The following is a 26,704-nucleotide window of genomic DNA, read 5'->3' as shown; positions in this document are numbered from 1 at the left end:
TAGTCTGTAAAAAGTACATATTCTCCCACAAATACCACTACACCCATCTCTGTATGGGCATTCTTGTAGGAGAAAGATGACGCCACAGAGCGCCCCAAGAGAAATCATGAATATGTTCAGTATATTCAGCAAAAAGGCTGCGCTGAGCGTGCAAAAAGGATTTCAGGAGGGTAAATTATAGCTCTATTTGCTCATTTGAAAGAAAAACATAAAACAAAAAGGCGAGAAATAAGATTATTGGCCTTTTAGCACTGGCGGAGGCAGTGATTGATTAACTCACTATATCAGGCGTCTGTCATGTTTTTTTAAAACTACTCAGATTGCTGACTGAAGTGCTTATGACTTATTGTGAGTCTCAACAGTAGAACAAAAATAATACCCAGGGAAATCAAAAAAGGTGAACAGTCTAAAGCCACAGTTCACTCAAACACACACATACTGCCCAGCCTCGCCTTCTATTTTTTATTTTATTCAGAATGTCTGAGAAAACTGACAAATCCAGTGCAGCGACAGAATGAAGGAGGAGGAGGAAAAGGCTAGGGAGCAGCGGAGGAAGGAGTTACCTGAGGCTCCATGGGTCGGTGCATGGCAGATGCGTCGGACGAGGAGCCGCCGTTGGAGAACGGTTCAGAGGAGCGGGGAGGCAGAGGGGGCTGCTTGGGAGGAGGGGCGGCCTGAGGGGAGCCCTGAATGTTCTTACGGTAGCGCTCGTCGGCCTGAGATGAAGGAATTGTACAGGGTGGGGAAAGAAAATGGATGAGTATCAGGGAAAAATTGATCTTGTGGTCTCTTGGGAAACTTTTACATTTAACCAACAACGATCAGCAACACCAGACAGCTGGTGACAATGATATTAAACATGCTTGAAGCCATACAGACACAGATACATGTGCAGACGTAGGAGGAGAGGGACTCTTTCAAACACATCCCAGGATTTAAGTATGCAGTGGGGGAAAAGATCGCAGTTAATGACGCAGGCTTCGGTGCCCCTGCGTGTTAGTTTGGGCCTCAGTCATCCACATGCAGTGGCCCAGTCCACACACAGAGTCGACACAGCCACACTGAAGACTTTATCAGACTGGATGTCAAAAGACAAAGAGGAATCCCTGAAAGCTTCTTTATTCTAACTCTCCTAGACCTTAAATATATTTCTCTCTCGTTCAGCCAGCTCGAAATTTAAATTAAGATGACAATGTCCTGATGGATGACGAGCAACAGTGCAAGTGAGAGGAAGAGCAAAGAGACAGCGGAGGAGAGCAGGTTGTTTTATTCAGGACACAAAAAGGTCGGTTGTGAGCCCGTGGTTCTCCCTGGACCCCCTACTTCTTTCCTTCAAAAGGATGACTGTCTGAGCGCGCCTGCACTGTAACGTGTTAGTTATTGCTTTGGACCAGAACACCCACAACAGGCAAGTACGTGGGGAGGAAAACAATCCTTTATCATCATAACCACTGAGGCTGAGTGAAAGCAAGCAAGAAGAGGAAGGTGGAAAGAACAGGCAGAGCCGAGGAGGTTCACCTCTCTGATAGGCTGAGGAGGTTGACTGACAGGCTCGCTGTCGGGCTCCGAGCTTTCTGTCTGGGGAGGGTTAGAGTCAGAGGGGGTTTCAGTCTGAAGGGAGCTGGGGGAGTTTGAGACCCGGCTCAAACTCTCATCAGTCCTCTCCTGCCCTGTTGCCTGGGATTTACTGGTGTCTGCAGGGATCGTCTGAGGGGCTCTGGAGGATTCACAGGCGCCCCTCGCTACAGAGACGGCAGAGTTGAGGACCTGAGCTTGTGGGAGTGTGGCGAGGGCTCTGTCAGGGGGCAGAGTGGCAGCCTGTGGCGGCTTACTATGGTCTGATGGGAGTTTTGTTTTGTCGCCAGGTTGCTGCTTGGAGTCGTGCTGCAGGGACAGCAGGTACGCCTGCTCCTGCTGCAGGCGCTTGTGGAGACGCTCAGCTTTGCGCTGCTCCTCGAGCTCCCGCCACTTGAACTCCTGTCGCAGAGCGTAGGGTTGGTTCAGGGTGGAGAGAAGAGGCAGCGGCCATGTTTGGCCCAACAAGTCTTTACAGAGGCAGACTATGATGGTGATCGTCGTCTCTTTAATCTTTCTTTTGACTCTTAGTCATGTTTGACTTGTGCTGTGCACACAAAACAAACTTGTCTCTCCGAATCATAATTACTATTAAACATGTGAAAGAACAATTTCTTCACATTTCTCTGCAGTGTAAACGACTCAAACACCTAGTTACAAATAAAGCCGCGCTGTGGAGCATTTCCTGATGACATCCACATGTCCGTCCATCATGCATCGCCTGTGTGTTTCAAGGGTGGAGAAGGGCGGGGTGGGTGGGGCAAAAGAGCAAAACCCCACTCCCTACCTGGAGACACTCATATGCTTTGACATATTTAGCTATACCACTGATCCACGACCATTCCTTACAGGTTTTCATCTCTGTGTTGGAGATTTTACATCACCCATTCACGATGTGCAGAGGAAAAACTTGCAAAAAGCTTAGAATGTCTTTCAATTTAAAACAAAATATATTTATAAAGTTAAAAAGTCACATTTGTTATTGATAAATGATAAACAATCGTATGCAAATACTGTAAAAGTTAAAATCTAAAATATTTTTCCTGTTTGTTTTTTAACCATAGTGGGCTAGAGTAACTGAACTTCTTTCAGCTGCTCTCTTTCCAGGTCACCACAGTGGATCATCTGCCTAAGTTTCACCCATCTCCAATTAGGGATGGGTGTCGAAAACCGGTTCTTGTTGAGAACCGGTTCAAACTGTTTCAATTCCTTGGAATTTTTGCCATTTTTGATTCCCTTATCGATTCCAGTCGCCCCGAATGACGTCACCACGTTGCGGAGCGTCATTTACCTGGCAGGAAACACGGCACCTAAGCGGCTCAAACGCTCAAAAGTTTGGTCATACTTTACGAGAACGGATGACAACAGGGCAACTTGCAATACTTGCAAAGTAGATATTTCATTTAAGGGAGGAAACACTACGAATATGCAAAAGCATTTGCTCACAAAACACGCGATGACCTTAAATGAATGTCGTGTTTTTAATTCCGCTCCGGACTCGTGAATCTCAACCCAGCAGCAGCGGTAACGTTTGCACGTCCTCTCCCGTTAATGCGGCAGGTAAATAATCAACTACCAGTGCATATTATGTTAGCGCGATCTGCCTTATTACAAAACCTGCCATTACTGTGCATTTAGGTGACCATGATGAGAGAAACAGACAGAGTCTGGCTCAGATGCTGGCAGTTCTCGCTGCAGTCTACCGGTAGCGTCTCCTTTCAGGCCAGGATAGACGAATGTCACCGAGCAGTGACAAGTTTGTGGTAAAAGGCTTGCACCCATTTGCCACAGCAGATGCCCCCGATTTTCGCTAAGTGAATGTGTTTAATTGTAGGCAGGGACATTACTGGATATTCTTGTGTAATTGCTACAGAATAATTTATGTTAAACTTTGTTATTGCTACAGAAGAATATTTATTTTATTATTTTACATTAACAATTTTTTCCCGGGGACCCCGTGACACCCCATTGAAGAGCCGTAGGCTGTGGATCTCTTAAAGATCTCTTAAGATCTCACTGTTGGGTTTGTAAGGCCATGTTACTGCTAAATTTCTATCTTGTTCAAAGAGAAGATGTAAAACAAAGTTCTAAGCTAATCGACCTTAGTGTTCTCCTTTTTAAAAAAAAAAAAAAAAAAAAAAGAATCGATAAAGAATCGAATCGTTAAACAGAATCAAAAATGGAATCGGAATTGTGAAAATCTTATCAATACCCATCCCTATCTCCAATGCATACCTCCACCTGGTCCCTACTCTCACTACATCATCGCATCTGCAAACATTACAGTCCAAGACATCACCATCACTAAATATGAAAGGGATCAGGGTTGATTCCTGGTGTAAGTGGGCTAAAATGACTCACCAGCACCTTTAAATGAAACGACGAAAGGAGAGAAAAACAAAAATCCGGACCCTATTCACCTTTGACTCCGCCTTACTGTCCTGGTCAAACTTCAGTACATATAATATCCAAGCAACTCAATGCATAACTCCTGAGAATTTCATGCATTAAAAAAAAAAAAGTCAGTAAAACACATTAAATCAAAAGCTGTAATCCTGGAGATGTAAATAGATTTATAAGTCATTTTCATATCTTGGAGGTTATGGAGGTGAGAGGACATGGTGATATAATAAGAAGGCTGAGTGTTTGTGTGCGACTGACCAGCAGCATGGCCTGTTCACGGAGCAGCTGCTCCTGGAGCATCTCGAGGTGTCTCTGCTCCTCTTCCAGCTGGCGCCTGATGTACTCCTGTCAGCAGGAAAGAAAACCCATCAAGGCTGCGCATGTCTCTTTAAATAAGCACCAAGTACAACCCTAAAAATCCATCTTAAAACAGATAGAGGGATGTTTTGGCTTTGCTGCGCTACAATAAATACATAAAGTAACCCCTGAGAACCAACACACCAGTTCACTTCGTGTTTCGCTGGCTTTAATTGCAGTAAAAGCAGTTTCAGAAACAGACCTGCTCACGATCGTTCCTTCTCTTCTCGTCCTGCCGGCGTTCCTCCTCCTCTTTACGTCTACGATCCATCTCTTCCATACGCCTCTTTTCTTCTTGCTCGCGACGACGCTGCTCGCGCTCCTGTTGCCTCCTCATCTCCCGTTCGCGTCGCTGTTGCTGTGGGGGGGAAATAAATTAAAAACAGGTTAAAAACTGCCCGAAAAACGGCACAACAAACGACAAAAGAGTCAAAACAAAACCCTACCTCCTCTAACCGCCTTCTCTGTTCCTTCTGTTGCTCGATACGTTTCTGCCTCTCTGCCAGTAGTTGGCGCTTGTACTCCTCTTGCTCGCGGAGTTGCTGCTCCTGGAGGAGCTGCTGGTGACGGAGCGCCTCCGACCTCTCCTTGTTCTCCTGCTGCAGGCGGATGAAGTCACGCCGTAGAGTAGATTCACCTGGCACGTTGACAATTGAGCTGTATCGGTGTAAGAAAGAGACAAAAGGTTGGAGCTTTGTGAAACGCCTCCACCTGCGCAGGTGCACTTGTTTCCTTTCAGGGAAATGCTACAGGTGTAGAACATACCTGGGCTCTCCTTCTTGCTCAGGAGGATCCTCTTCCTCCTCCTCACTGCCACTGTACTCATATTCCGTCTCATCTGCACATGGACAAAAACCAGGAGTCACTCACAGCTTACGCCTACACTTTTCCAGCCTTTCATGATAATCGACAAGCACGCGCACCTTTCTCGCCCCTCTTTTTCTTCGTCCGGTCGATGTGGTCTTTGAGCTGTATGCGGACCTGCCGCTCGTTGGGCTGGTCTCGGATGAAGGGGTGCTTCAGCAGCTGCTCTGTTGGTGGGCGCTGCGTGTAATTCTTCACGAGGCAGCTCTCGATGAAACTGAAGAACTTTTTGGACCTGTGAGCGAGTTGGGGGAGAGAAACAACAAGGCTGAGAGAGCGAATCGAAAACAGAGAAGTATTTCAGCCATGCAACGAGAAAGTGAAACAGACATTTTTGCAAACGCCCCACGACTCCTAACAGCGCTCCCTCCCCTTCACCAGACACTCGCCAGCGCAACAAAAACTGAGGTTGATGCACACAGACAAGCATATACTCCACGAAAACTGAAAAATGGGACACGCTGGAGTGAAACTATTATCACAACTGCACCTGCTGCCAAGCACCGTCAGATTCACTTGCGACAGTAGCGAATCAAACCGATATTTTATGAAACAGGGGTGGAGTATAAAATAAAACAGCGATTTCTGTTTGAAGGCAAATGTAAAACGAGAGCCAGTTCATTAGAGCGTTCGAGCTCTGAGATGTTTCTGCAGTGCAGTCCAGAGCAGCGATCCAGTGTGTTTGTGCGAGTGCCAGGAGAGCCTGAGCCTGCCAGAGCAGGTGTACCACAGATGTTCGAATCAGCAGCAGAGCACTAAGGGAAAGCTGAGCTCTTAGATTTAAGTCTCTGTAGCTGCCTGGGCTGAAGTCTGACATAAAACAAAATGCACATAAAGAGGACAGAAGGAAATCTGTGCATAAAATATCTCAGAGTAAATGTGTCAGGATTTTGCAGGGTAGCGAGGCGATTATATAGGACAGATACATAAACAGTAAAAACGTCCTTTACGGGTGGTGCTCACCATTTTTTAGATTTCAGCCGAGGAGGAGGATTTCTTGGAATGAGGAAGAGTGCACGCATGGGGTGCATGTCGCAAAGAGCTGAAAGAAGCATTGCAAAAAAGTTAAAGATTCAAGAGGATTAAAAGATCAAGAAAAAACATAAATGATAAGAGAAACAGGCACTCACGGGGCGCTCCTTCAGCCATTTCAATAGCCGTGATACCGCAGGACCACAGATCACTCTGCGAGAGAAGAAAACGCCCAATAAGAAAGCCATTCACAAGAATAATGCACCTCGGTGGTTACAGGAAGTCAGGTTTTGAACGCTCGAGACGCTGGAGAATCTTACTCGGTAATCATATGTTGCATCTGGGTTCTCGTCACAAGCGATGACTTCTGGGGCCATCCAGTAAGGTGTCCCAATGAAGGTGTTTCTCCTTCCAACTGTCCGATCCAGCTGAGCACTCACGCCAAAATCCACTGGAGAGATAAGGAGACAATCAGTTAAACGCTGTACGATCATCTTCAAAGACTCGATGTCAAGAAAGAGAAACAGGCCGCTGGAAAATAGCTTTCAACCTTCTTACACACACGCATAATCTTTTCAATGGTAGATGTAGCTATTACTGGCTAGCTTGGTTAGCAAGCTGCATCTGTAATTCACCGTAGCTGGCAAAATCTAGACTTAAAACATGACAACTTAAACTGTTTTAAGTACCACTGAATGGGAACCATTAACTACACATACATTTAAATCTTACTGGAATTCATGATATTGAGCTATATTAAAAGCTACACCACTGGCTAAAATTGTCTTTGGCACTGTTCAGTACACATGTTTATAACTACTATAAAGTTTGGTATTTTAACATGCCCGTTTATAAAAATTGATTCTTTTGCCTGCCTCAAGTGGCCACCTGAGAAACTACAGTTCGTCCGAAACTGTGGAGGTGGGCACTTTATAGATGTTTTAGTCTTGTGTTGCATGGCAAGAACAAGTGAGAATCTCTAAGTTAAAGTTGACACTGACATTTATTGGATCAAAAGGTATCAAAGACATGAAAACTCAGTCACTCACCTAGTTTAACTTCAGCATTCTCCGTCAATAAGACGTTCTGGCCTTTGATGTCACGGTGGATGACGTGGTGGGCGTGTAAGTGGGCGAGACCCTGAGGAGGGTAGAGGAGATGCAATATTAGTGAAAGAAGGTAGAGAAGAGAAATGAGGAGAAAAGGGGGAATGTGCTCACTCTGAGGATCTCTCTGGAGATGTAGGCAATCCAGTCTTCCTTCAGCTGGTTCCCCTTTGTGTTCTTCACTAGGTCTGTGATGGAACCAGCACCACAGAACTCCATCACCAACTGCAAAACAGACAGTCAATGAAAAAAAATATTACAATTAAAATACGCCTAGTTCTGGAAAGTTAATAAAAAAGGAAAGCTAGTAAAAGAAGTGAGCATCAGTGCTGCAGTCTTTACATTTTTTTAAATGTCTTCACTGGATTTGAGGGGCTTACCCATAGCTGGTCATCGTGTCCCGGAGGGCTCTTCTTAATGAAAGCACCATAGTAGGTGGCTATGTTTCTGTGGTGGGAATACTTCTTCAGCATATTGATCTCCAGTTTAATTTCCTCTTCTTCATCCTAGACAAGCAAACACAAACACAGGCGCACATTAAAAGAGGGCGTTTGGCCTTGCCCCGAAAAATCTTTATGTGGCGTGTAGGCTCCTTTTAATCATAACCTGACCTCAAGTAACGTTTCATTTCACAAATAAATCAATTCACTTCCACACTTTGTGTCACAGCAAGTGTCGAGACGCATGACAGCTCCTGGTGCAACATCGCTGCAGCCTTTTCATGCAGCACGAGCGAGGAATGAGTCCTTTGTTTATGGATTACTGTTGCATGAATGATTTGCATTGTACGTTAGACACATCAGATAAACCTACAATAACAACCAGCGGCTATTATCCACAGAGCTGGAAAGAAAGCTCTGGCATGAACCTTCACCTGGAGAAAAAAAATAAATTATTACTTAATGGGTGTAGGATTACTTAAGGGAAGAGCAGGAACAGGAAATGGGCGCCTTTAAAATTTAAACGTAACCTAAAGGGAACTCTGAGGGATTAATGCGAAAGAGCTAAATCAAACTAGCAGATGTAGTGATCACGCAGCGTTTAATCTCTGCTGCAAACGACCTTTAGTTGCAGATAGCGGGAGCAAACCTGCCCACCATCGCTTCTTCACAAAAAGGTCAGAACAAGCTGCAGTGCAAACTCCCCACTTGCACCCTGTAGCAACTTGACACAGATTAACAGTGATGCACTAATTGAACACATGCATAGATCAGCCTGCAAGTGGTTTGCTTTATGGTTACATGGCCTATTATTTACAAAGTACAGTGAGAGGAGTGGGGGGACAAGAGTACAAAGGTGGGGGTGGTTGCACAAAATTACCACTGCATAATGCAGTGCATGCACGCTTCAGATATTTGTATATCCTGTCATTTCCATTAGTAGCATTCTGCACCAAAATGTGCTACAGCCGATTTAAAGGTGATGCTGTGTGTGCATGTTACTATGCTGGATGGTGTGAGTGCATCGCACACAGCAAAATGGCAGTTGGCTGTCTTTACAGGCAGCCACGCTGCTGCTGCATGACTCGTTTGAGTTGACGTAAGCCTTTCTGTTGTGCGCATCCCCCTCCACCACCCCATCCTTCTCTGACCCTCCCTTCCCCGTGTACCCCCTCTCTGCTACGCAGCTGCTGGATTATCGCACTCCCGACTGTGAAAGCCTCTCTGCCACGAGTCACATGGCGACTGAGAGGGAGAGACAATCATATGGTGATGCGTGTCGAAGAGAGAGAGAGGCAAAGGCAAGCAATACGTCAGCGCACGACGCACACGCATAAGATGCTATTAATCTGTGGCACTAGGCCACACCCAGTATTCCTAATTTATGCTTGAAGATAAGATCTTTAGAAAGTAACTCAAAGATTTAACAAAGAAAACTCCAGCCGAGTTTCCTCTCATGTCTTAAAACAACATAAACTGATCTTTAAATCTCCAGGGGTGAAACCCCCCCCAAAACAAAACAATTAGCCATATTCTTTGTCTTTGATAGCCTGGTAATACATTTTCACAAATTAAAATCCAATACAGTGTTTACTAAAGTGCAACTGCTGGATCCCAAATTGCAGAAACATCCTTGGCCTTATGTCAAGAAGCGCTGCACATTCAAGGAGTAGATTTTAATTTAACAGAAAACAGCACGACGTCAAAATGGAAAAGCATCCGTTTTTTTAAGCTCGTGGCCTGTATAGCTGCAGAAAAGAGGACTGTTTGGATTTGAGAATGTGGGTCACAGTGACCCTGCACAGAACCTCTGTGCCTGCAGATGAGCTCAACAGCCAGGACATCAAGTGCGACACGGGCCAGCTGAAACATAACAAGCAGAAAAAGAGCTGACAGATCTAACTGAAGCTCCGTAATTGAATATTTCAGGCGTACGGTCATAACAGATCAAACTGTGAGTCATTATTTGAGCACCGTTTGAAGCCTACTAATTAACTCAGTCAAACTGACTTAAAGATCACTGTGTGAGGTCCACCAGTTAGTGAGCTTTGGCACTTTAATAGCAATGGGAGTGCACAGTCACAGGCTAAACCTAATAACAGTCACTGTAATGCACTAAATACATCCAAAGTCACACATAAACAGACTGAAGACAGACGTTAAAAAGGGCCACCGGTGAAAAACAAAACACAAAAATACAGCCAAGCAGGTTTTAGGTGAAGTGGACACCTGCTTCTCGTGACGAGTGACTCCCTGTTCTCGGTGAGTGACTAGACGTCTGAAAAGGCACACCTAGTGTTTCACACACATCAGGAAACAGCTGGTCCATTCTCTCCCACACGATAACAAGTCAGTCGAGAGTGTAACTCTGACTCATTGTGACGTAAGCGTGCGTGAGGGGTGGCAAAAAGGCATGTCAGGGCACACGAGCTGCATCACCAGTTCCTGTTGAGCTTCTGATGAGGACTGTGTGATGGTAGGAAAGAAACATGTTGCATCCACAAAGCAGTAAACGTGTCCTGACACCGGTGAAAATTCAGCTCGTGGCTGTCGGCTGTGATCCCCTCTGAGGAAGATTATGAACACTAGGCTGTTACGTGCGACACGTTCAAACTGGGCTCCAGGATGGGTCCGGCATTTTACGCCCATGTTGCTTTCCTCATAACCAACTGTGTGGGTGGTTAGCCCTGCTGGTCTTCGCTGCTCCCCTCAAACCTTCTGCCTTGTGTTTCTGCATGTGTGCATATGTGGTTGTTTCTCATCTGCAGATGGGACCTCCCACAGCTGAGGGCAGCACGCTTGCTGCTAAATGACAAAGCTACCTCAAAAAAAAAATCTAATTAAAATTAAGCAGTATCCTGTTGCCTCTACTCCTTCCCTGCTGCTGTTTATTAGTGAAGACAACTCATTACAGAGCGGGGCTTTTCCTCCTCTGCAACCTCTAAATATTCAGACGTAAGTTCCCGAGGAATGTGTGCAGATTTTAATGTTAACCAGACTCGAGTATAATTACATTTGACCACAAGAACATTTTTAGCACACCAATGATAATCTATCTTTTTGATTTAAAAGTATATGTAGGGTGACATTTAAGGCTTACCTCTGTGACATCCATGACCTTGATGGCAGCCAGCTGTCCAGTCTTGACATGTCGTCCCTGCAAAGACAACAAACAAAAGCATGAGCATTCAAGCACATGGCAAAGGTCACTGTGGTCTTATCAAGTATGCTGTACATTGCTATTTAAATTGTTTTTTAAAAAAGGAAATCTACTCATTCAAAACAGGTGGTGAACTGGTTTATAAATTAACTGGTGTATCCACATTTGGTGACAGGTGGCTCTTTGGTTGTCCAAATATGGTCACATCCATTTTCCAAAACACAAAGGATACAAAGACTACTCGTTTGAGGCCTTAACAAGATTAAAAAGGTAAAGTCAGTCCATTTATTAGGTTATTTAATAGGGGGAAAAAAACATAACATACTAATGGTATAAGTGTGTAACTGAACAAACTGATGCATTCTCATAATGCATCAATTAACTAAACATTTGCCTGCTCCAATGTGTTAAAAATATATTGGAGCAGGCATCAGTTTATGAAAGTCACCGTGTTGTAATGCCATCTTGAATACAGAGGCCGAGATGGACATTGTTGCACATAATCTCAATTTAGTTAGGTGGCTAGAGACAGCAGCGCGCCAAAGGTGGAAGTGAAGCTTCTTGGCATTTGTGTACCATGGAGGCAAATTTTAATTCACATTTGCATCTCCAAACTCAATGTATGAACAATCATAACTTAGTTTTATCATTCAAGAAGAGGTCTCCTTCACCAAAGAAGCAAAAACGAATAGAAAAGAGAATATGACTGGCTCTGGATAAAATGCCATCCTCAGACATCATCTCCTGAACTGAAGTCAGCAGCAGCTGGTTATAAGTTAACATTATGCTAGCTAATGTTAGGTTCAAGTATCCTAAAAATATCAGTTTCTTTCTAATAAACACTAACGCCAGCCAACAGCATAAACAACAGCAGGTCTTACTGACAGGATATCCTCAACAACTCACCTCAGGATCGCTGTCAGAATTGAGCTTGTTTGACTTGTATCAGACTCGTTTTGTTAAGTTTTACAGGTTCCTCCAGAGTAAACAAGCACAGACACGAGGTAAACAGCAGCCTGACAGCTTACACTCACTACAGATACCATAGCCAGGATTATGCGCTTGAATTGGGAGGGCAAAAAGTAACTAAGTTAACTGCAATCTGCAGTCTGACATCTAGAAAAGTTACACACTGTAACTTTAAAGCCATCAAACGAGTAGTCCACAACTCACTGCATGTTATACAGTCTTTGCTATTTTCATACATAACACAATGACTTATTTAAAAAATATATATATAGAAAATAAAAAGATTTCCTGAGTTGCAACCCCAATACAAGCACTTCAATTACTGTATCTAATTAAATTACATGTTTGACCCCCATTTTTACCATGTATTTCACACGGGAACTGAGATCAAGAGTTGGATTGTTCCTATCAAAGAAAGCAGTTTCAAGTCTTTTGTATCCCACAGCTCATGTAAAACTATGATATACACAGAACCAAACAGAAACATGCGATTCCCAAGCCATGAAGCCCCGACATTCCCAGACTTCTCTGCTCTCCTAACACCCTACTGCCACTCCTTACATAAACAAAGGGACCAAAATAGTGGCCTCCCTACATCCCCCTCCCTCCCCTCAACCCTGAGACGAGATAAAACATGGGACATTTTTGGGAGCTGACCCACATGGGTATTCCCCTTCTCCACTGCAGTGATACTCTGTCTCTCTGCCTACCACTGCTGCAATGTACCGGACACACGTGTCAATTCACTGTACAGTCTTTGTGCATGGCTACAGAGAAAACGGCTTCTCACACACATATGTACAGCCTCCCTGCCGACACCACCGTCGTCATCTTAGCCAGTGCATTCCATAGTCAATTGAAACTGTATGGATTATGACAATAAAAGCAATGCAGGCTTTGGGGCCCTCTGTTTTCACTGGGCAGGAGAGGTGGGGGCGATGAGAGGGACACTTTACAATGACTTTAATCCTCTCCACTTTGATCCCAGGGGTTGCCGCTGCAAAAACAACACAGAGGCTGACATTGTAGCCGTCACCTCCTCGTGCACATGCAGTCTGTTTTGCTAGTTTACAGGTGCAGCCGAGGAACTCTGCAGTCATCCTCATGCCTCATGTGCACTGAAAAAGTCGACATTAAATGATTATGATTTTTGAGTCAAACATAATTAACTGAATCTTAGATTGCATTATTGCTAAAACTTTAAGTAGTTAATACTTGTTTAAAGCTTCTTAACCAAAACAAAGAGTTTCTGGGGAAACGTGACAGGCATTTTTCTCCATTTTCAGACCAAATGATTAATTGGTTCATTGAGAAATGACTGGGAGATTAATCAGTGTACTATTGTGATAGTTACCGCCTTATTATATTGGAAACAAAAATTTATGCATCCTGTGACTTCAGCAACATATTAGTCAGCTAATTGAGAAATGAGCCAAACATGCACTGGGTCCCTGGATGTCTACAGGAAATGAAGATTTCACTGTGTGAGTCATGAACTTGTTTCTAACTACAGACCACAAACAAGGCCAACACTGAAAAGCAGCAGAAAGGAGAAAAATAATCAAGACAGTCTTTGAGTTTTGGCTCTTCTGCAGCCCCTCTCCCATTAGCATTAGAGCTCACTCTCAAAGAAAACTTGTTGGATCCAACGCTGTGACGCTTTCATCCAGGGGAGGAAAAAAAATAATAATAAATCTGATGCTATTTGGATTTTCCACAAAGACCATCCACATAATTGCGGGATACATTCAACTCAATAACAACGCAGTTAATCTCCCTCGTTGGCTGTTAATAAATTAAAGCTGTTAATTCGTACCGTTTTACAGTTGACAGTGCCTTGATGAATGTGTACAAAACTATGACAGCCAAGCTAAAATGTCTGCTTACATGGATGATTTAAAGTCATGTAGTTTGGAGTAGATACCAGAGGTGCAAATCCCCCCTCCCTCCGATTCCCTTTCTGTTTAACCTAAAAGTCTTCCTAGTCGTATAAATCCAAGTTTTTTTTCCAGCTTCTTGGAGGGTTATCTAAGCCACAAGGTTATTGCATTTTGATACCACAACACAACTGGGTTACACATCATTAGCACATGAGCAATGAGAGGAGTGCCTGGTTTACAGTCAAGCTCCAAGTTTTGACTTTATCCTCTTACAACATGCACTTATTGTGAAAACACTTTGGGGTTAAAGACTATGTTGCACAAGTAAACAGAAATGAATCAGCGCATATGAAAATAAACAGGCTTTCAGAAAAAGAAAAAAAAAAGGATGTCACCAAATCTATGCAACAGATCCTAAAACTACTCTTCTTAATCTGGGGAATTCTTACAAGCACTGTCAAAAAATAAGCTCTAAGAACTGGTCTAGCAAGAGCTTAGCAAGCACTTAGCCATACCAAGTGCAGCTTGTAGACATGTTCAAACTCCAACCTGTTCTGAGTCAACTCATCACATGGCGACGCTTCGTCAGGATTCTTACGTGTCAAGATTTAAAGCACTGGGTACCCTTTCAGCACCATTTTTCAACATGCAGGTTAGTCCATTAGAGGTTAATAGGTCCCTAAATGCTGTGGTAAATAAGGTCTGCCAGGGAATTGTCATTTTCAGTGGATGGAGCAAAGAAAATCCTGCAGGCTTGCTACATATGAGATTTTGCCAGAAGAGTATTTTTCTACTGTGAAAGAGTGAAAGATATCCCATAAAGATTAAAAAAAATAAATAAACAAAATAAAATAATTACAAGGTAGGACATCTTTTTGTTTCGAGTTGAGCGATTAATGTCATCACCGAGTGTCCTAACTGTTAACGCCGACTTTGATCCGCTGTTATTTAGACTTACTTGGCAATGAAAGTTTTTTGCTTTTTTTTTAACTTTTCCCCCATAAAGAAGACATCTGATGACGTCGCCTGTACCCTTAAAGACAAGTTTTGACACCTCAGCGTATATCAAAGACGTGGTTTGAAGACCATTAGAACCATTTCTGGGTATTCCCAAGGGTAGCTGCATAGGCAGAGACCACCCTCACCAACTTCTGATCCATACCCAGTCATTTTGGTCTATAAGCAAGCCTGAAATATGACAGAAACCACTCCGTACAGAAAAGCGCTTCAAAAGGTTACTCCCAGCAGTCTTTCAAGGGGTAAACCATTAAGGAGTATGGGATGAGTTGGGAGTGAGTAAGTTTTACAAACTTGTGCAAATGCACAATCACTCCCTTTAAAAATTTGTCACGGGGTTCCAAAAAGAGGGCAACAGAGACACTTCTGCTTAAGTTAAACCAATTTTAGCAACAGACATCATAAACTGTTACATGCTGTCTGGTCTCTAATGCGCTCTGTGACAGTTTGCCTCATGTCTTCACATCAGAACCCACTGACCACACGACAACTTCCACTATTTTTTTAATATCCCAAAGCTCCTACATAGGCTTGAAACTAGTCTTTAAACATGTCTTGTTTATAAATTTATAGTAATTAAATATATTAAGTAATTCCTAACTAATCAGACAGCCGGTGAGGCTCAAGTTTATTTTATTCAATAGATCAATATTCAGCTGATCGGTTCCAATCAGTCATGCAGTAGAGCCCGTGGTACAAAGCTGGGGATGGGAATAGACTTGGGTTGATCAGAGGAGGCCTGCAGCTAGGCACTGCAGGGCCCGTTAAGTAGTCAGCTAGGTGTGGCTGTGGAGGGGTTATCTGAGGCACTCAGCTATCACTCAGCCCTCCCTGGCCTCCATCTCTACTCCTCCATCACAGCTCCTCTTAACCATGGCCAGATGTGTTCCTGGCATCCCTCCAGCTCAGCACTAAAACCACTGAATGACTTACTGCCTTCAGAGCCAAAGACATTAACTTAAAAATCTACCCTAAAACTAAATATGCTCCACTATAAGGGCTTCCATTAACAACGCTGTGGAGAAATCTCACTCAACACGAGAAACCCGATAAGGAAAGCTGCTTTAGAGCTCCCATAATGGGCTTTCCCGTTATTTCACAAGCCATGTGAAGAACACACACACTTCCCGCGCTGTCATAGTGTCTGCGATGTTTCACAATTACAGGTACGGCTTCGTTTGTTTTGGAGACTAATAAATCCAGCTGAAGATCCGTGTTGGGAAAGCAGTGATTCATGTTTTTTTGGGTGGATTTTCACTTGACAGAAATGAGCGGCAATGCTCAGCAGTGTTGTTAGCGGTCCACCTACAGAGCCAGTGCGGACAAAGGGGGAGTACTGGTTTCCACAAGACTGGCCTGAACCTCTGCCTCCCTGCATATTTCGCATTAAAGTAAGATCGACCTGGGAACCCATCAGCTAGCCTGCTGACCAGACCTTGAGAGATCCAGCGACGACAGAGAAAATAACCATTAGTGATGCAAAGTAGGCGGGTCTCAAGTTAAAATTAACATTGAAGTAAGCAATTCAAGTGACTACCAATGAGAGTAAGTTCATTTGTATATGATGGGGAGGTAAAAGCGTTACTTATTTTGTCTTTTGTTCTGTTCTCTGTCAAGATGGCGGCAGACACTCACTGTTGTACCTCTCTCTTGAGGTCCTCTCTGTCAACTCAAAATTTTTGGACAGTACTGCCTTTCTCACCCCGACCTATGTATACTAACAGTATTCCCTATTCCCATTGGTAGTACCTTGAAGGGGGGTTAGGGGGCTCCTTTTGAATCCAAAGCTTTGAATGCCCATTCATCCATTTGTACTGCTTATCCAGGTTCGGGTCACACAGGTAGAAGCTCAGACTTCCCTCTCCCCAGCCACATCTTCCAGCTCATCCAGGAGGGCACACCAAGTCCAAAGCCGGCTGAGAAATGGTTTGCCCCGGTGCATCCTCCTGGTATGAGATACCCGCAAACACCTCACCCAGGAACCATCGTAGTCAGATGCCCGAACTACCTCAACCGGCTCCTTTCAATGTGGAGGAGCAGCAGGTCTACTCCAAGTCCTTGACCCACCTCCTCATCCTACCTGTAAGGTAAAGCTCAGCCACACTTTGTAGGAAACTCATTTCCAGAGCATGTATCCACAACCTCATTCTTTCAGTCACTACCCGGAGCCCATGATCATAGTTTGAATGGTAACTCGACAGCGTCGCTTTTACGCTCAGCTCTCTCTTCACCAGAACAGATCGGTACGGCGTCCGCCTGGATTGTCCACTTGTACTGGGAGTACCAGCCAATTTCCAGGCCTTCCATTAGAAGCTGCCTGTTCTCAGATTTCCTCTTCTGCCAGTAATTGTTTACAAATGCAGATCCATTTTTAAATTGTGAGCAGTCATTGGTTGTCTGATGCATTTCAGCAAACAACATCACTGGTACTTGAAAGTAGCCACAGCCTGCTCGTTGATGCCCTGGCTGATCGTTATCAGACTACAAATGGAAGCCAGAAAGCTTCTGCTGCCAAAAATAGTGCATCTTTCCTACAAATCCTACATATTCATATCTAGAATCTGTTTATTCTGATCAAGCAAAGCAATTAGTTTCACACAGGCTGGCTTTATAACCAGGTCAAACTTCTGCTACTTGCCAAAAAGATAAAAATGGCTCCACCTTCCACTGCACAACCTAGTGCTGAAATTGAGCGACATGCTCTCTAATTAGCCATGCGGGTGCAAAACAAACTTGGTTTCACATTATTAGTTCACACAGTGAGGGAAGAGAGAACTGCTTGCAGTGGTAGTTTAGTGCTTTTAAAAGGTTACCCGTGTTAAGACCGAGGAGATTGATGACCTCAGTCTTTGCTCAAGTCATGAGAAGCTCTGAGGTGACATCTGAACCAGCAGAGTGAGCAGGTGGGCAGATAAAAGTCAGAGCCTCCATGTACCTTTCACACATATATTAAGACTTCTGCCTGCAGATAAATTCCGGGGAAAAGAAATGATCCATCAGCCGTTAGAAGCAGCACATGACATCTAAGGCTGTGAGCTGCCTGTGCTTCTCTGGGCTCTGCTGCTGCATACCAGCACACTGACCCAATTCTCACACAGAGAGACACAAAGCCTCGGCCCTGCTGCCTCCGAGCCCGGCTCTCCCCAGAGAAGCACGGATGGAAGTGGCACAGAAAGAGATGAGAAAGCAGAGAGGGGAGTGAGCGAGCGAAGGGATGAGGAGGGAAAGCCGGGAGATGGAAAAGGTGAAAAGGGATGCGCAGAGAAGAGGAGCAAAAACACAGAAAGCTGAGTAATGGTCTGAAACAAGAGGCCAGTTGATGTGACAGGACAAGTATTGATCGCTGCTGCAGCAAAGGCTTAAAAACGCATTGCCTGTACATTTCGACAACACTAAGGATGCGAAAGCGCCGAAGACTAAGGCTGCAAATGACAGCTCTGTTTCTCTTCACCTGCCAATATGCAGTTTTCACACAGTAAGTGTCCTAGTGAAGGTTTTATATAAGCGTCAACTGAATGTGGGATGACTGGGATCCATTAAGAAGTTAAAAGAAAAAAAAGGAAAGATTTAGAGCATTAAAATAAGAGATCTTGAAGAGAAAGAGCCATCATGTAAAGGCGCTGGAGGAAGACAGGCAAGAGGCTGTCTCGTCTGCCTGCGCCTTTGTGTCTCATCTCAACACCACTCAAGTAATGAGGCGGCTCAATGAGCTGCACACAGACAGCAACACACACTCACGTACGCGCATACACACAGACAGACACTGAAAGTTTTGTTCGGGCAGTGTGGCGAGTCAGGGGACACTGTAAGTCTTGTGACACCCATTAGAGAGAGGGTCACTGTGGGGGAGATGGGGACAATAAGGGATACACAGCGTCAGATAGAGAGGATGCAGAGTAGAGGAGTGTGTTGGATCTCATATTCACGAATTTAATACGGGTTTGAAATGTTTCACTCATCACGCAGGGCCTTCAACGCCCACCGATTCTGACCTAACCGCTGCACGGCCAATCAGCAGCCGAGCTCTCGGGACCTTTACCACAGAGCCCTATGTGGCACTTATCAATTAGACACTCTCACAAGGCCCAGCTATGGCATCGAACCCACAGGCCTGCAAGAAAATCAGCCATCACTTGTCCTACATTCATTAACTCAATGTGACTGGCAGAATAGCCGCAGGCCTGCATTCCTACATATTAAATTATAATCACAAGGATTTTCTGGAAATGACAATTGGGACTTAAGGGCTAACCAGTCTTATAATTTCTCTCTTCACAAGCAATTTCAATTTTTCACAAAAATTTACAAGCTGCTCAATAGATAATAAAATTTTATAGCTTTTCCAAATCCTTGGAATTTGACTTAGAATTGTGTAACATCTTGCTAAATAAACCATTTTTATTCAAATTTCCAGGTCTTAAAGATTAAACTGATATTGCTGATACTGGGTGGACTAATACTGGATTACCACTGGGAACTCGTCATGATAAGGCTGGACAAACTGCCTTGCTCTCTTAGTGAATCTGGTTACCGTAAAGGCAGCAGCACAGGGGTTGATGAAGACTACCCTGAAGCCAGATGAGCTCTCATTTAACTTCAGGGTGATCCATCTACGGTGACCTGATAGTCGCTGCTTCAATCATCTCAAGTGTAACCAAATCCAATCTTTCACATCATCATTTCTTTAAACTAATTACTAACAACCAGTCAGGTTAGCCCCGAAGTAAACATCAGTCTCCCGCTGTGGCTGGTAGGCGATGAAAGACTCCATGAGAGGTTCTCCTCCTTCCTCAGCAGCAGCTCCAACCCTTCACACATAGCTAGCCCCCTGAGGACTGCTTCTTATTCTTATTCTGAGGGAAGGGGGTGAGGCTGACCCAGAGGTCAGGGGAGAAAACAAAGGACAGCACTGCTGAGGCTCAAAAATTTTAACGTCTTTTATTAGCTTCCTGGACAAAAATCAGCCCTCGGTATATGATAGCCTTAAATGAAATGTGAGGGACTAGAAATGACTGTTTCATGCAGTGCATATGCAAGTATGAAATCATCCCTGCAATTCTTTGATTCCCTCCCCCCCCCCCAGTATTCAGCCAAGTGACCATCACGGTGATGTCACCAAGTGATGTTGCTGCACCACATCCAACATGGATTTTGCCCACATGAAACATGGTGGTGTGAAAATACTGGTGGCACAGCCTTGGCACATCCCATGGATGCACATCAGACAAGTCAGCAGGGGCCCCTAGCCTCAGACCTGACTATATATGGCCATTCTGTAGAGCAGAGAGAATCTTTCCCACATACCATGCACAATATGAAGAATCATGTCTTTTTCTGAGTTTCTCTACTATCTCTCCCTTTTTTAAATACTTATATCCAGAAGCAGGTCTGCTAAGCCAGCTGGTCCAGGGCCAACTGATAAAGAGGGAGAAAAGCTCAGTGAGACTCTCTTCATGCACTGCAAAGGGCAGTGTGTATTGCTTTAACATAACTAATGATAAATTGGGTGTGACTGCCTACACTGCCTTCACAATGACTGGATATCCACTACAAACCTTATACGATGGGTCATGACCGACAGCACTCTTTAGACATGCCAGAACTGGCTAATAGCACAGTTTTAAGCTAATTTGTGTTGGGAATTTAAACAAAAGCAAGGACTTCATTTTAAGGTTTCTGAACAAGCTACAACATCCAGCACTCAAGTGGCAAAACTGCAGTACCTTAAATGACCACTTGAGGCTGTCTCTAAAAGACCAAAGTTCCTCATAGGGAAAAAACAAATGCCCATCATGAAACTCAACACATTAGCAGCTTTCTTATTTAAACAAACAAAAGCTATATAGACATTTAACTTCAACTCACCATTTGAATTGTATGAAGAAGTTAATTAAGTTAGTTTATCTGTAGAGTCGGTGCCTTTTGGGGCTTTTTTTATCTGATATAAGATAACATGAAGATTCCTTTATTGGCACCATACTTGGGCATCATACAGTGAAATCGGAGCAGCGCCTTGGCTTCAGCAGACTAGCATACATGCATTTTACATGCTTTACTCATGCATACAGTACAGCAAAATAATATATATAAATTTCTTTATTTTGTATGTGTTTGTAGTGCTATAGTCTGACAAAAAAAACAACAACACTGTGCAGTTGATTGTATAAAAGGTCCACAGAAAAAGGGAGACCCCTCCCCCCTTCAATTTCTAGCCATTTCTCGCTAGCCAAGCTTACTAGCAGCTGATAGCTTAGCACTAAACATTCAAATATAGTGATTTCTGGCACCAAAACACAAAGGCAATAATCCTAAGCAAAAGGCTTTAAAACTGAATTTCAAACCCTAATGGGGTGATGTAACAGACGGTCCATCTTTTTATACAGTTTATTTTTCTGTAACTTCTAAACTCCAAATAAAACCAAACAGGTTGGACTAATATTTATAATTTATATGCTGGCCTTTCAGCTAAAGTACACAACTATATTATTTATAAAATGTATGAATCAAGTCAGATTAAGTGCATTCAATCTGTTTGGGGGTCCAGGCTTTCATTCCAATCAGCTTGTTGGTCAAAGCAATATTAAAGAGGTTTCTATTTTTTTTTTTTAGCTATAAAGTCATTTTCATTATGGCTTTCAGTCAAAAACTGCTGTGCTGTGTTTTCAGAAGCAACTGTAATCTGGCATCTCTCCAGTGGCAACGGATGCCCTCTTGGCAAAGAGCACTGCAACGCAGCATGGCCACACGAACCTTGACATGGCAATTTGGGTCTTAGAGAAAAAGCGTGCTCCATTAATCTTTGAGGATAAAGCGTAAAGCTGAAAGTAGGAGGACACAGCACAAGTGCCATGCATACATTTTAAATGCTATTGGTCAAAACAAGACTTTGTGTCAGTATCACACTCATGTAGCTTATTTTATGCCTTCCAGTGATGAAAATCTTTCTACATTACTCCAAACAAATTTCCCGTTTAACACAAGCACCAGCCTGAAAAATGTCAAAAAATTTAAAATTGGTAAAATGAGGACTAGAAAACCACGAAATCTGGCAAAAACTAAAACAAATCATTTTAGTCCCTCCTCCTTTCTGTGCTCTAAAATGACATATCAGATATCAATATCAGACAGGACTCGGTGATTAGAGTGGATACTGTCACGATCACTTTATTGTAAGGTTATCAGAAGACTGATATGAATGCAAAATATGCATGGATACGCTTGACACCAACTTTTAATGGAGAGCAGACATTCTACTCCCAATAATCTGCCTAAAAAGGAACAAAAACCACAAAAGCAAAGCTCTCAAAGGAATTAAAAGTCACCACAAAATCAGAGTAAAGAAGCTTAGTCACATTTTTTTTTTCCATAAGATAACACAAAGAAAAAAGAAAAAAAAAAGAGGGGGGGTGCGCTTGCACACTGTGACCAAGTGCTGGACAAAGCAGCAAAGGCCTCAGAGGGAGAAGAATCTCCACCCTGTTTTCACTTGGGGGCTGCTGTGATTATTCAGTGGGTCTGACTTTGAAACCCTACAGACAAACACCTCCTTTCTGTGGATCTGACTGACTGGGAGACCCAAAAAGAGCGAGGGGACAAGCTAAGCTTTGTGAGAGCGGTGAGCAGGTTCTGTCTGGAATTGGACAGCTGCTCTTCTACCAGTTACACCCTCCACCACCTCCTCCTCCTCCTCTAGCGCCTCAGTCCCACTGCACATGCTCAGAGGCCACATGCTTGTGCCGTTTTAACATGACAGCCAGGCCGCTGATCGACAGCTGATCAACAGGAAGCTGCAGCAGTAGAGCTCCAGCATTAGCCATGCTTTCGCTAATAGGCAGTTTGGCTTATCTTGTGCAGGCCCCTGCGCCTGTGTGCCGACCGCGAGCTAATCTGACAGCCCTCTCTTGTACACGCTCTCCATTCCCCTACAGAGCAGCTCTCTGAAATAGAATTAGTACTGGACACTGAATGGAGCAAGAGATTAAAGAGGACCCAAAATAATAATAATAAAAGAAGAGGGAGACGCACAAATTCTCCATCTCATAGGTCAAGCTCGAAGCAGTCTGGTGGGAAGACAGCACACATGCATCACACTTCCTTTTACACTGCACAGGGGTGCTTTCAGGTGTGGCTTAACATGCACACAGATGGATCTGCTCTGCGAGCTGAGGCGGGGGCGATCCTGGGAGTGGAGCGTGCTAGGAGATTGAATGCAGGTCAGTGGAGCACTGTGGGCTGTCAGAATGAAATACTCAGCTTAGTGCATGAGGAAAGTGATTTTTTTGGTAGTCTGCGTAATGCTAATGGATCTGATTAACCAGCTGCAACTACAACAGCACATGAAGGGTGCCGTGCTGCAGCACAGGCCACTAAAAAACACACATCTGTGTCTTCTGAGTCTCGCTGTCCCTCCTTGGAGATGTCGGTCAACAGCAGCAATGTTAATTTTCAGCAGGGAAATGCGAAACCAAAGCAGATGGTCCACAGAGAGGGATTCCCATCCACTGAACTGGAAGAAAGTCCGGATTTGAATGGGATATGTTATTTGGTTTTTTTATTTAGAAGAAGGGGGAAAAAAATGAAGGTGCTGCAGACTAGAGTGAGGCCATGAGGATTGTGACACTCTCCACGCTTGCCTCTCCCCCACCTACATTTTAGAAAGGCAGGTGATGCATCAGAGCAGATTGACTCACTCACTCACACCCCTACTTCCCAGCTGAACAGTTAACAATAACACCAGACTCTAATCACACTAATGAACTAGAAAGACTTTCTACCATATTAACTGTCCACAATGTGGTGCAATAGCATCTAGAACCCATGCGTGCTTAATGCCACTTTCTTTGTTCCCTGGTTTGATAAGAAAGGGGGGAGAAAAAAAAAGCATAGTGCCGAGCCTCCACTGTGAAAACAGGACAGGCCATGCACTGCGCCTCCAACCAACCTTGTATACTTGTCCATAGGTGCCATTTCCAACTACCTCCACCAGCTCGAATATCCCAGCTGGATCCTGGAAAGAGGGGAAAAAGGCAGAAAGGTGTTTAAATTTAAAGTAATGTCATTTAAAAAATAAAATCGTCCAAGCAACATTGTGCACTGTGAGCCAGCTGTTGCGTCCTGGTCTCCCCTACATGCCAAACGCATCTCGAACAAAGGAAAAGCAGACACTGGCAACACCTCGCTATGGCTCAGCGGTCATTTTCAATACTTCATCTCTAACAAGGAGAGCAGGCTCAAACTTGCTGCTACTACAAGTCACACTGAACGACGGAGGGTTGAATAAAAATTAAAGCAAACTGAAGAGGAAATACATATATATAAATTTAAAACATTTAAAAAAAACAACGGCTCGGTTCAGCAGCACTCACCCGCAATGAAGCCAAGTCTATGTCTACTAGACTTTTAGCTGGAGAGTCGTTCGCCATCTTTCAAATAAAAGCCGAGCTTTCCTTCGCCTTCGCAAAAAGTGTCCGCTGAATCATTTGCGGGGACTTCGGGGGATAAATTACAGCAGAGGCCGCCGGGGTCTCCTCTCTCTGGGATCCGCTCCTTAGCAGTAAGCGCTGAGCTCTCGTTACTCCATGTTGAGGTGGCAGCAGCGGACTCCTGCTCGCTCTCCTCTCTCAGTCACTGCCACTGGAGTCAAATTTGACTGGTAACTCTTACTTCCGGCGAGCGCTTTCAAAAATAAAACCACTTTTAAAATCGTTTTGAGAATTCTACTTTTTTTTTCTTTTTGAAAAATATTTAAAATAAAATTTGGAATGCACATACAAATATTAAGATACAATGGTGGACATTATGCTGTAGTATATATTTCTGAATAAAATAAATTCAGAAGAAAAAAACGCTCTTTGATTGAAAGAAAATAACGTGCATGATCAGAAAGTGTAAATAAACAGCCAAATAATCCTTAACCCTTACTTAGCTTACTTTGTAGGTGCCACTGAGAGCATTTGTGTAAGCTAAAAACTAAAACTATAATAATTCAAAACACAGTGGCTTAGATAAAGACAGGAAACCACACATTACAGTGAGAAAGGAAGCAAATTGATATTTTTCTTCTTTCACATGACCTTATGGCTTATGCATTCTCATAAGACCTTAACCACCGGAGGAGGAAATATTAAAGATTTTAGTGTAAGTGGACGCAGTGATACCACAGTGTAAACACACTGTGTAAAAACATGAGTGCACAGTATCAAAGGAAAAAGTGCTGAGTGAGCAGAGCCTCGTAATCACGTAATTATGGTTTCATTTTTTCAACTCAGAGAATTAATAGCATGATCTACGATAATGGTTCATAACTCATTTGTTTTTACATTTTGTTTGTATATTTTTGTTCATTAAAAACTTTCATTTTATTTTAGAGTTAGAAAAAAAGGGTATTAACCCCTTCTTTTATGGCCCTTTTTAACTTGCTAAACCTTTTTACTTTATCGAGACATAGTACTGTGCAAAAGTCTTGACTCATCACTTATTTTAACACATTGTGCTTCCAAAGAGCCGGGCGAGCTTATAATTTTTAAAGTGGTCTTATGCAACAGTTCTCTGGGTTTCCTGAAGGTCTTCAATGTGTTTCTTTGGACACTGGCTGCTTTTCTCACTCACTTTCAATCCAGTCCTTGTACTGAAACATTTTCAGGGGAAGAATATGTTTGTTGTTATGTTGGCAACTTAACACTGACCTAACTCCGGAAATGAACCAGCGTTGTGTCTACGCACAACAGACAAATGGCAAAGCACGCATTTTAAATTGTATCTTCAGGCACTTTGTTGCTAGCAGCCTGTCACAAAAACACATCATTTATTCACATTTTTTTCTTGTTGAATCATGACAAAACACCAATGATAGATAGCAGAGTATGAGCTATTAGCCAAAAAGCTGGCATATCTCTGCATAGTGTGAAGCGTGTTATTAAAACTTGGAGGAAACTGGACAAAGTGGATGGTGGCAGAGAACATGGCAGGGTTAAAATATATATATTTATATATCTACAGAAGATGATCAGTATCTGAAAGTTGTTTCATTAAGAAATGGGGGAGAAAATTCAGCAAAGACCTGACACTGGATGCATCTGGCCCTGCTTGATCCATCTACTGCAGGGATTTCAAACATAAGGCCCAGCAGAATCAGCCAGGCAAAGACCCCAATTTGGCCCACTGGATTTCTTTTGAAAAGGGTGGACATTTAGGACTTTTGCTGCTTTTCCTACATGTAAAAACCTCCCTCATTGCCATTCACGATCTACTAACTTCATTAAATGACAAATGTCTATAATTTTACACATTTCTTGTCTCAATTTACACCCAAAGAGTCATGCTGTAAAAAACTGAGAAATAGTGTTAAGGTTGCTCTTCTTTGTCTTATAATAAGGTATTTAATTGATTAAACGCATAGTTAAACGTTTGCACTTGCAGAAATTGGAGTTTTAACAGTTTCACCAGTACGCTTGCGCATGTTTCAATAGATAACTGCATCAAGTTTTTAATTTTTCTAGCAAAACATGAGGAAATGAGAGGCTGGCTCAAGACTTTCACACAGTTGTGTAATGTTTGCTAAGGCAATGCTCATTATAAAACCTCTTAAACTGGTTCCTGGAAGTAAACACGTGATGAATGATCACATATCGACCTGCTTTCCAAGGGTGTAATGCTACACTTTAACTTGAAAGTCAGTCACCCACACTTCCGCTGCTCTTCTGCTCGCTGCTCTCCCAGCTTTGCCGGAGAGCCGCACAGACACAGGAAGCCGGTCGGCTGCACATAGACAAACAGGGCTGGGCTCTCGGTGCATCAAGCGTGACCACCGAGGTGATATTAAATGAACTCCCCCCCACCCCTCCAGCTAACCGCCATCAGCCTGCAGGCCCGGTGTTTATGCCGCTCTGCCGCATGAGCAGAAGGACAGGTGGTATAAACAGAGACAGGCAGGGGAGCAGAGCCCCCACCACAGCATCCATA

General features: G+C 43.5%; 1 protein-coding gene across 11 annotated transcripts in view; it reads right to left on the bottom strand.

Moving 5' to 3' along the window:
- LOC102782092 (mitogen-activated protein kinase kinase kinase kinase 4-like) overlaps window positions 1-24,365 on the bottom strand; it is a 38,187-nt gene extending 13,822 nt beyond the window's left edge. For 10 of the 11 annotated variants that reach the window (XM_087836895.1, XM_087836902.1, XM_087836897.1 and 7 more), the window contains exons 1-15: window positions 24,109-24,365; window positions 23,685-23,750; window positions 10,818-10,874; window positions 7,658-7,783; window positions 7,392-7,502; window positions 7,221-7,311; window positions 6,492-6,622; window positions 6,330-6,384; window positions 6,163-6,241; window positions 5,259-5,434; window positions 5,101-5,173; window positions 4,782-4,992; window positions 4,538-4,693; window positions 4,237-4,323; window positions 564-716 (exon numbers count right to left, since the gene is read on the bottom strand). In XM_087836895.1, coding sequence (XP_087693021.1) covers window positions 564-716; window positions 4,237-4,323; window positions 4,538-4,693; window positions 4,782-4,992; window positions 5,101-5,173; window positions 5,259-5,434; window positions 6,163-6,241; window positions 6,330-6,384; window positions 6,492-6,622; window positions 7,221-7,311; window positions 7,392-7,502; window positions 7,658-7,783; window positions 10,818-10,874; window positions 23,685-23,750; window positions 24,109-24,165 — 1,629 coding nt within the window. In that variant the 5' untranslated portion in view covers window positions 24,166-24,365. Of the gene's footprint in view, window positions 1-563; window positions 717-1,518; window positions 1,978-4,236; window positions 4,324-4,537; window positions 4,694-4,781; window positions 4,993-5,100; window positions 5,174-5,258; window positions 5,435-6,162; window positions 6,242-6,329; window positions 6,385-6,491; window positions 6,623-7,220; window positions 7,312-7,391; window positions 7,503-7,657; window positions 7,784-10,817; window positions 10,875-23,684; window positions 23,751-24,108 lie in introns of all 11 variants that reach the window. The other variant, XM_087836905.1, reaches the window with a different exon arrangement.
- Between the last annotated feature and the right edge of the window lie 2,339 nt (window positions 24,366-26,704).

The sequence above is a fragment of the Neolamprologus brichardi genome, chromosome 23 (assembly GCF_056152115.1).
Source record: "Neolamprologus brichardi isolate AB-2024 chromosome 23, ASM5615211v1, whole genome shotgun sequence".
In the NCBI taxonomy this organism is placed as follows: Eukaryota; Metazoa; Chordata; class Actinopteri; order Cichliformes; family Cichlidae; genus Neolamprologus; species Neolamprologus brichardi.
The sequence above is the reverse complement of the archived record's forward strand: the minus strand, read 5'-3'. Positions and strand labels throughout refer to the sequence as shown.